Raw genomic sequence first — 9,331 nt, forward strand, 5'->3', positions numbered from 1 at the left:
CGGGGATTAAACACGTAGGTGCCTTTTCTTACCAACAAGTCCTGTTGCTCGCATTCTGAGGGGTGTTCAGTGCGCTCCATTCGTTAGCAGTTGTCCTTTCTTTGATATCCTCCCCAAAGAATGATGCTCTGCGTGTGTGTGTGTGCTCATGCTGATGCTCTTGGAACACTGCTGCTTAGAGATTTCCTTGTAATTACGTTGGAAAACAAGAATGATTTCACAAAAGATTTCACAAGATCAGCGTAGCAAGAATTTTTAATGTTCTTTCATTTGTACACCTCACCAGGGACGTTCAAACTGGAATACTTGGCCAAAAAAAATGCGTTTTCAGGCTTATTTCTCAGTAACATCCTGCTTCCCAGCAGGTAGTTTCGGAAGATATTCTAGTAGGACGTTACTCCACTGTGCTTACAGCAAAATTTTAAACGCACAGTTAGGTAATTGTGTTTTAGGAAGGCACAGGCTTACCTCAGCAGTTATTTTATACTCTGATTTGATAGTTGCTCACATTTACTGTGGAAACTCAAACTGAACTGATGTGAAGGGTTAGTGCTCAGTGGAAACAGGAGGAAAGCTGAGTGTGTGGAAGCAGATAAATGCAGGCTGTGTGCCGTGTTGTCCTCAGAGCGCACTGACCAGCACTGTGTGCCCTCCCTGCTGGGGACAGCGCAGGGCTGAGGGGTGGAACCGCTACAGAACAAATGGAAGAGGTACCTTGGAGTTGATGAGGCAGAACCACTTTGTTGTAGAATGTTCCTTTCAAAAATCAGCTTAATGCATCACGTTACTCTGATGCTCAGAAGGGCAAGTGCTGCAGTTGCTATTTAACGCTGAGGAAGAGTAACAAAACTAAAAATGTTCAGACAACCGGGCAGGGACTTGAGCTTCCCATGGTTGTTGGCCCTGACATTTATCCGTTGGAGGGTTCGCTATCGCACTGTGCCTCGGTCTTGCCTGAGGCTCCCCGGTGCTGCGAGCGCTGCAGAGCAATGCCGGAAACTCCGTTCAGTTCCCCGTGAAGAAAGTAAAAAGCTGAACCTCCAGTTGATCCCAGCTCTCTTCTAGAGAGTGCAGTTTCATGAATAACTAAATTGTTGGAGCTTTTAAATTGCTTGGCATTGTTTCTGACAGGAAAATTGAACCACACTCCAGAAATATTTGAGAGGGGAAAAAAGTCACTGTGTACCCTTATTGCAGAGAACAGGGCTGGGGAATTTCTTATTTTTTAATGCTTGAACTGTTAAACTAGTTAGTCTGTAAAATTACTCAAGATCCAAGACTGAGTTTTGGGAGAAACATTTTACAATGTAGAAGCAAAATTGTTCCTCTTATCTTTTAGATTAGAATATCCATATATTCCAATTACCTTAATTTACATTTAGAACAAATACATTTACTTCTCCATGCCCAAAACATACGTCTTTCTTAATTACAGAACTTCTCCAGAGGATGTATGTAATACTGAATAATGAAAATTGTACTCTAAATCAAATATTCATTTGCAAGCAATTTTACCATTGCAAAACAATCTAGGAATTACGTTTTGACTCATTAACTTAATTTAATCTGTACAAGCATAATAACTCAGCATCTAAATCTTAAAATGTTTAAGGGTTACGCTGCCTTCGCTGCCTTGCAGTCTGTGGGACCGAGGAGCGTGTTCGCGGAGGAAGATGAGCCAGGCCTGGGGCAGGTCCCTGGCGAGCAGCCTTCGGGACAGAGGGAGGACGAGGTGGGTCCCTCCTGGGTGACACCAGGGCTCTAACAGCTGCTCGTGGAGTTGGTGCTCAAAGAAACCCCTTGGCTTTGAGGATTAAATTGGGGAGAGGCTGAAGGAGGTGGGGCTCTTTAGCTTGGAGAAGAGGAGGCTGAGGGGTGACCTCATAAATGTTTATAAATACGTCAAGGGGGAGTGTCAGGAGGACGGAGCCAGGCTCTGCTCAGGGATGTCCAATGACAGGACAAGGGGCAATGGGTACCAGCTGGAAAAAAGGAGGTTCCACGAAAATATAGGGAAAACTTTTTCCTTGTGCGGGTGCCGGAGCCCTGGCCCAGGCTGCCCAGGGAGGGTGTGGAGTCTCCTTCTCTGGAGACTTTCCAACCCGTCTGGACGCGTTCCTGTGGGACCTGCCCTGGGTGACCCTGCTCTGGCAGGGGGTTGGACTAGAGGATCTTTTGAGGTTCCCTCCAACCCCTGACATTCTGTGATTCTGTGATTTTGAACACTCATTTTGCTATGACAAAGCCCAGGGAGAGAAAAATGTTTGTGAAGGTTATAAAGACAATCTTGCCAGTTTTGACCGTGGTATTGCAGGGGCCCGGAAAAGCCGATGGGTGGCAAAGGCCAGCCTGGGGGTGAGCTGTCCCAGGGTGGGGAAGAACCGTCCCAGCAGCTCAAAGATCCCTTAGATGTGCAAAACCTCCACCTACCTAAAGGTGGCATTACTTTTCTCTTAATATTTTGTTTTCTTTTAAATAGTGCTGTGGATTCTCACAAGACAGCAGCTGCTGCTACGAGCAGGCGTCCGGCCAAGGCGCAGAGCTCCCAGGTACCGCGCGGGGCAGGGGGGTTGCCGGGTGCCGTACAGTGCTGTGCGCTACAGCTCCACAGCCCCTGCCTTAACCGAGGGCCTGACATCACGTAGTTTTATAAAGAGCAAGATTTCATACAGATTTATGATTGCAGTAGATGTTTGGCTGACAACAGCTGCTCAGAACCAATTAGAACCGACGTTGTAACAACTACAATATAGATCCCCTTACAATTTACATAAATTTCTCTTTCTTGCATCTCGCGTTTATTAGTATTTCACTTTCTGCAATATTATAACTGAAAATCAAGTATCTTTAGGAAAAAAAAACAACACAAGACTCCAAACACTTCAATATGTTTTCAGTAGTAGTTTATTTACTCACTTAAAAACACTGGAGTACGCAAAGCAGTTAGAAAATACTACTAAAACTTGAAACTTATTGTAAAATTTCCAGGGATTTTACTTGCAGGTGAAGGAAGGCTAAAATTAGCAAAGACTACTCCACGCTGCTAACCAGCCTGTTAAAACCTAAACCTGGACAATTTAAACAAAATTAAAGCCATGCTAATTACAAAAACTTACCAGGAGTTCCTTGCTGGGAGGTCACAGTTAGGCTTTGGAGGTCCAAGAATACCATTTTTAACTGTTACTCAGCAGAAGTAGCTGGTAATAGTGCAAGTGCTAAAATGCAAAATTCACAGATGGTACAAGAGTTTGGAGATTATTCTGACTTAGGTGCAGGAAAAATAAAAATAATCTAAGCAGCTTTTTGCAGTGGGGTATGAACAACACCAGTGTGGGATCGCTCCTCAGCCGCAGTGTTTCAAAGCCCTCTTTGAACCCTTACGATGTACAGTGAGACCCAGCGGATCTTTTGATGCTGTGGTGCAGTTTTATCCACTTCCTGGTGGTCTGTTCACAAGCCTCTCTACCTTCATTACTGCCTACGATACAACTTGACAAACTAAATAGGTTAACAACTGTGTTAACACCCGACTGAGGACATTCCTAGCTACAGCGTAGGGGTATGGTGTATAAAAAACATGCATCAAGCTTCAGTGGGTTCCAAGCTCGAGTAGATCAAACAATTCCTAAAGCTCCTGCCACCAGTGGAAATAATCTTCCACCGTTTTCTGCTAAATATCCTGCTCTTTGTTAAGAAGTCGCCTTAGTTGATACTCTGGCACCTGTAATAACTTAGCTTCTAAGACTAAGACTTCTGACGAAGTCCACGTAGGTTTACTAATACTTTATTCACCTGGAAAGGTTTCCTGTGACTAGTTTTAAACATGAGTTTATAGCCCCCTTCTAGGCTGAAAGTGTCGCGGAACCCTGCTTCCCGTGAGCGGACTGATCTAAAAACAGCTTAAAAACACGAAGCCCCACAGGAGACGCTGTGGGCAGAAACATTTCCTGACAGTGCGTGTCCCTCTCGCCCAACCCACTTCAATGAGGGACTCCAACTCCTAAAACACAAGGAACGCTCAGTCATACAGATGAACCCAGAGGGAACTGCTTACCATCCAGGTGCAGGCACCCAGACATGTGGGAACTGGGTTTTAGATCTATACGAATCACTGAACAGTGTGAAAATACAGTGGATTAAAGTTGGGAGTCAGGTATCGATACAGGGTGAGCAGTGGCTCTGTTTGACTTCTCAACTTTTAGAGCATTGCTTATCTGAAACAAACCGAATTACTGCAAAAAGCTTTACAGAACTTCAGCTCAAAAGGGTAAAATTAATTAACTGCTATGAATTCTTTGCATTCAGAGCTGCAAAACAAAGACACATATTACTTAAATCAGTTTTATTTAAGAATTTCCTACAGTGACAAATCTTATAAAAAGCATCCAAACACGAAACTGCAGCAAACAGCATTCTTATGGATATCTTACAGACAGTGGAACTTCCACCCTGAAGAGGCACACTGAGCTCGCGAGCGAGCGCTGCTGCAAGAGCCACCGCAAAGCACGCCCCAAGCTCAATGTCCTCCTCACAAACCCCACCAGCATCTTCAGTTCACATTACCACACTTACAGATCATTAACAGAAAAAAAAACAACACACACCATACAGCATTCACAGCAGTTGACATAAGGGAAAAAAAATACAAATATTCAGTTCACGTAACACATTCAACTAATTGATTAGCCAGGTGTAAAACCCACTTCAAGTCTTCCACGTACGGATGTCCTTCGAATGCAAGAAACACTCGTACTTTATTTGCTATCATTGCTCTCCGCACACTCTCTCACCAAAGCCACAGGATTGAGAGACATCTCGCCAAGTCAAAGAAAACCCCAGAATGCACCACCAGGTCTCTGCATGCGCTCTCTCCTGTACCTCGCACATACCAGCCCTCTCATGCCTCGGCACCACCAGCAATCCCACACAAGGTTTCAAAAGTTCAAACAGCCTTCTGGTTCCATCTCACAGCCTTGCGTTCACAGCGTTGATACGACTCCATGAAATAAAGAGTAGCGGATAAAAATGGAACACCCACCGTCTTAAGACGCAGCATGTGCGGTGTGATGAAGTATTCTTGGATGAGAAAGCATGTAGACAGAAGTATTCCTAAGGCAGAATATTTACAGCACTGCTTTCAATGAAGTGCTTCTTCCATACACATTTGAAATGAGATGAACTGCGGAGATTAAATGAAGCCTTCATATCGTACTTTAATATGGAGGGGAGACAGTGTTAAAAAAAACAAACCACAAACAAAACGAAAACGACACTGTGTTCTCCAGCGGGGGCACTTGGAGAGTCTTATGGTGGGATCAAATTAAAAACGAGAGGGAGAGAATGCTGTTTCTGACCAATGGTTTCCATTTTGAACATGCAAAGAATTCAGGTAGCCAGGAAACGAAGAGATAAAGTATTACAGGAGAAACCTTTCCTACTGACTGTAGTGTTAGTTCACCTATGGGGCAAACAGCAGTCCGCTTCCAAACATTCAGTATTCCAACAAGATATGTAACAAAACTTATAAAATTCCTTTTACCTTGTCTATTCTTTTTCTTTTTTTTTTCTTTTTTTTTAAAAAAGAAAAATGTCAAAAATACTGCTGAATATACTGAACACTGAACAAACTGATTTGGAAAATTTTAGTATATATGTAATTTACAGTATACTTACCATGAGTTAGAAAAATTTGATTTCCCACCATAGAGTCAGTATGAGAGCCCACTGCGTCTACATGCCCCAGCCTGACGATTTGGAATCCATGCTTGAACCAAAGCCTCCGTTAAACCCGCTGCTGGAGCCCGCGTTCGAGGCTGAGCCCCAGCCTATCGCTGCCCCCGAGTTAGAACCACCATACGAGTTATTTCCTGAGCTAAAGCCCTGGTTCTGCTCCCGCTGCATGTTGCCTTGAGGCTGGTTGTTCCCCGAGGGCCCCGACTGGTTCTGCTGACTGGCCAGCATGCCCATCATGCCCCAGCTGCTCTGCAGCGCCGCCTGCGCCGCCGCCATCATGGCGGGGGCTCCAAAGTTCATCCCTCCCCCCATGTTGCTGCCCTGGTTGTTGCCCAGTCCCCCGCCGCCGCCTCTGCTGTTGCCAAACCCGCCCTGGTTCCCAAAACCTCCCGGGTTACCACCAAACCTTCCGCCTCTCTCTAACTGCCTATTGCTATTGTGCTTAGGTTCAGCATTGGATATATGTACGCTGATTCCTTTAATGATCAAGTCCTCTCCACAAAGAGACTGGGCAACCTATAAGAAACAAGGGATTGATTAAATGCAAGTTAGGCTGCTTTTCTGAAATGTCAGTAGTACAAGATAAAAAAATCCCACATGATCCTGAGCAGATATTTAACCTGCAAAGGAAGCATACGCATATACGTAATCCAATTTCAAGGGGTTTCTCTTCACATTCACCACTACGCTAACTGGAGCCGGAAAGCGTAACCCTAGACAATCAACCAAATCAGGCTAATACCACAGGAATTCTCAGGACAGTGGACAGGTAAGAATTCCATCTGTAGTACCAGGAATAACGCTTTGTCAAGCTACGAAACGCAGGCTGTCTGAGTAAGAAGTTAAAGTATTTCCAGACGTACCTGATCATCTGCAAATGTAACAAAAGCAAAAGCTCGGAAGGGTTTAGGAATGAAGACATCTACCACTTCTCCGTACTGGGCAAAGAACTGTCGGAGTTCATCTGCCGTCATGTCCTCGGTGCAGCGCCCAACGAACACTTTCCTGCTACGCAAAGGTTCGTCAGGACTTTGCTGAGAGAAAAGAAAAAAAGAGAAATGAAAAATAACTGAATAAACTACAACTACACTTGAGAGCCAAGTTATGGTAAAGGCCCCTTTTTATCTAGCCTGTTCTGACACCTGAAGGTCAAGAAAGTCTGAGACTGTAAGTTAAAGACTTAAAACAAGTTCTGTTCAGGGACTTGTCTGCACCTTGGTACAGATGGAGAAGAGTCACAAGAAACTGAAGAGAAGGCAGTACACGGGAGCAGTGACAAGGCCCCTGCACAAGGATGCTTTTTTTTTGCTCTGTGTGCACTCAGGAACTAAACAGAGAGAAACTTCAGGTTCATGTTTGAATTCAAACAAAGCCTCATTCTCATCTTCCCCAGGTTAGTGACACCACCTGCTTCACTCTGCATTTATTCCTGCAGCAGACAAGTTAAGCAGGTACTGCTGGCATTAAAACACATTATTTTCAGATTTCCATCTGTACTTAATTCCACCACATAACAACGTATTTTCCCAACAATTCTTGTTCAATTCCTGCTCACCCACTTCCTCCCTAATTTCCTTCCCTGCTCTCACCTGTCCTGTCCATTCACAGACTGAAAAGTTGCATCCAAGAGTGGATTTTTCATCTGTTGAAGTGCTCACCTAATGCAGCTGCTGAAGAAGTGCACTTGAGATGTCTGGGTACAGATAAAGCTAGCAGGAAACAGAGAAGTACCTTGGAATTGGGAAGTTTACAGTCACACCATCTTCCATCTATCATGTGCCGCTGAGACATTACTTTCACCTGGGTTTCATAATCCGTAAACCGAACAAAACCAAACCCTTTCGAGTGGCCAGTTTTAAGATCCTTCTTAACCTAAGACAAAAAAAAGCAGATTTTTAAACAAGCTTTTATTATCTCACCATATATGCCTACCTTTTCTTTAAAAACTTATCATACTACTACATAGTCAAAACAGGGCTTGAGACACTTATAAATTAAAACTATTAGCTTGCCTTGAGCCCAGGCATAACCAGAAATGCGATTATTTTATGATACTGTGATGACTGAGCTAGACCAGCTGCATAAGCAACATGACCACCCCAGGGGCCAAAACGTGCCGCTGCACGCAGGGAACAGGAGATAAAGACCAAGGCAGGTGTCTCAGGACCAAGGGAGACCCCACTGCTGGGCGAGGAACAACCCCATGCCTCAAGACCCAAGAAAAGCGAAGCAGGTTTGTCTCCCAGCTTCTGCCGTTTGAGAGCCCTCAGGCCTGGCGAGGTGCCCAGCGGTTCCCAGCAGCCCCGCTGACGGAGCAGCGCCACGCACGCACAGCTGACACAGATGGACTGACAGCCCGGTGTGGGCGGTGGCACCACGGCAGGAACTGCCGGCAGGACACGTGCTGCTACCGCGGGCACTGGGGAAGTTCTGTTTAGCAGTCTCGCAAACGCTCCCATCGCCGCAGCCTCTAGTTCTTAGCACACACACACACACTCCTTAAAACATACAATCAGCTACAACAGTCAGTAACAGCAATATAAGTTAAAAAGTCCCTTAAAAACACTGCAGCCGTTGAATTGATCTGCATTAATTATGACTCCCAGATATTCCTGGCCATCTGTACCTACACAAGCCTGCAGCTACAAAGCTCATGCAATAAAATGCAACCTAGGAAGAGACACACAGCTCCAGATCTCTGAGCTTCCAGAGCTCTGTTTGTTTTAATGGCTTCAGCAGAAGACTGATTTCTACCGAACATCCCTCTTTACTTGAGCTACAAAAGGATTTTACCTGCACCATCAGAACTTCTCCAAACGTGCTGAAATACTCCTTTAAGTCTTGTTCAGTGGTTTTCCAGGGAAGACCCAAGACTATTAAATCTGAAGTCTTCTGTACTGCTCGTTTCACTTTCACGGCCGACGACGCATCTGTTTCATCCATTTTTCTCTTATTATCTGAATACAGAGAAGTACATTAGACATCATCCTCGACTCTGCCAATTCCAGCGATTATGAACTGTGTGGCATAAAATCACAGACTATGATGAGAAAAAGCAGAGACTACAGAAGACACATGCTGGGAGCTTTTGATTATAATACATATCCAACTGCCTACAAGTATAAGGAGAGAAGGAAGAACAGTCCACACTTCAGCCCTCCTCCCAAATGCAACCCGATTTAGTTTTGTGTTAATTTACTAAAGCACTACCCATCCCTTGTAAATCAGAGGGTTCAACAGCAAGCGCGTTGCCACGTTAAATAAGCAGTGGCTCACACGGACCTCTTGCACGGAAAAGCAAACCAGTACCAATGAAAAAAAAAAAAAAAAAAAGAAAAGGACAAACCTTTGGGGTAATTGACAACATAGACCAGGTTTCCCCAGCCGGCCTCCGGGGCGTGCAGGATGCCTTCCACCAGCCGGACGCCCCGCATGCACTGGGACACGGGGTTGCGGTAGCGCAGCCCGCAAGCGCCCGGGAACTGGGCGGTCACGGTGGAGAGCAGCACGGTGCCGTCGTCCTCCGAGGGGATCTCGATGGGCTCATCGTTCTCGTCCTCCGTCACCCGGATATACTCCGACATCTTCGCTGCGAGGT

At 45.3% G+C, this 9,331-nt stretch overlaps 1 protein-coding gene across 1 annotated transcript; it reads right to left on the bottom strand.

Annotated features, from left to right (window-relative positions):
* Nucleotides 1-4,327: 4,327 nt before the first annotated feature.
* On the bottom strand, nucleotides 4,328-9,319 carry TARDBP (TAR DNA binding protein). The gene is made up of 5 exons (XM_009867313.1): nucleotides 9,080-9,319; nucleotides 8,527-8,690; nucleotides 7,465-7,605; nucleotides 6,597-6,767; nucleotides 4,328-6,249 (listed from the first exon to the last, which is right to left on the bottom strand). Exons 1-5 carry the CDS (start codon nucleotides 9,315-9,317, stop codon nucleotides 5,731-5,733), a joined length of 1,233 nt encoding a protein of 410 aa, XP_009865615.1. The 5' UTR covers nucleotides 9,318-9,319; the 3' UTR covers nucleotides 4,328-5,730.
* Nucleotides 9,320-9,331: the final 12 nt, after the last annotated feature.

Source organism: Apaloderma vittatum, unplaced genomic scaffold, assembly GCF_000703405.1.
Source record: "Apaloderma vittatum isolate BGI_N311 unplaced genomic scaffold, ASM70340v1 scaffold38153, whole genome shotgun sequence".
Lineage (NCBI taxonomy): Eukaryota > Metazoa > Chordata > Aves > Trogoniformes > Trogonidae > Apaloderma > Apaloderma vittatum.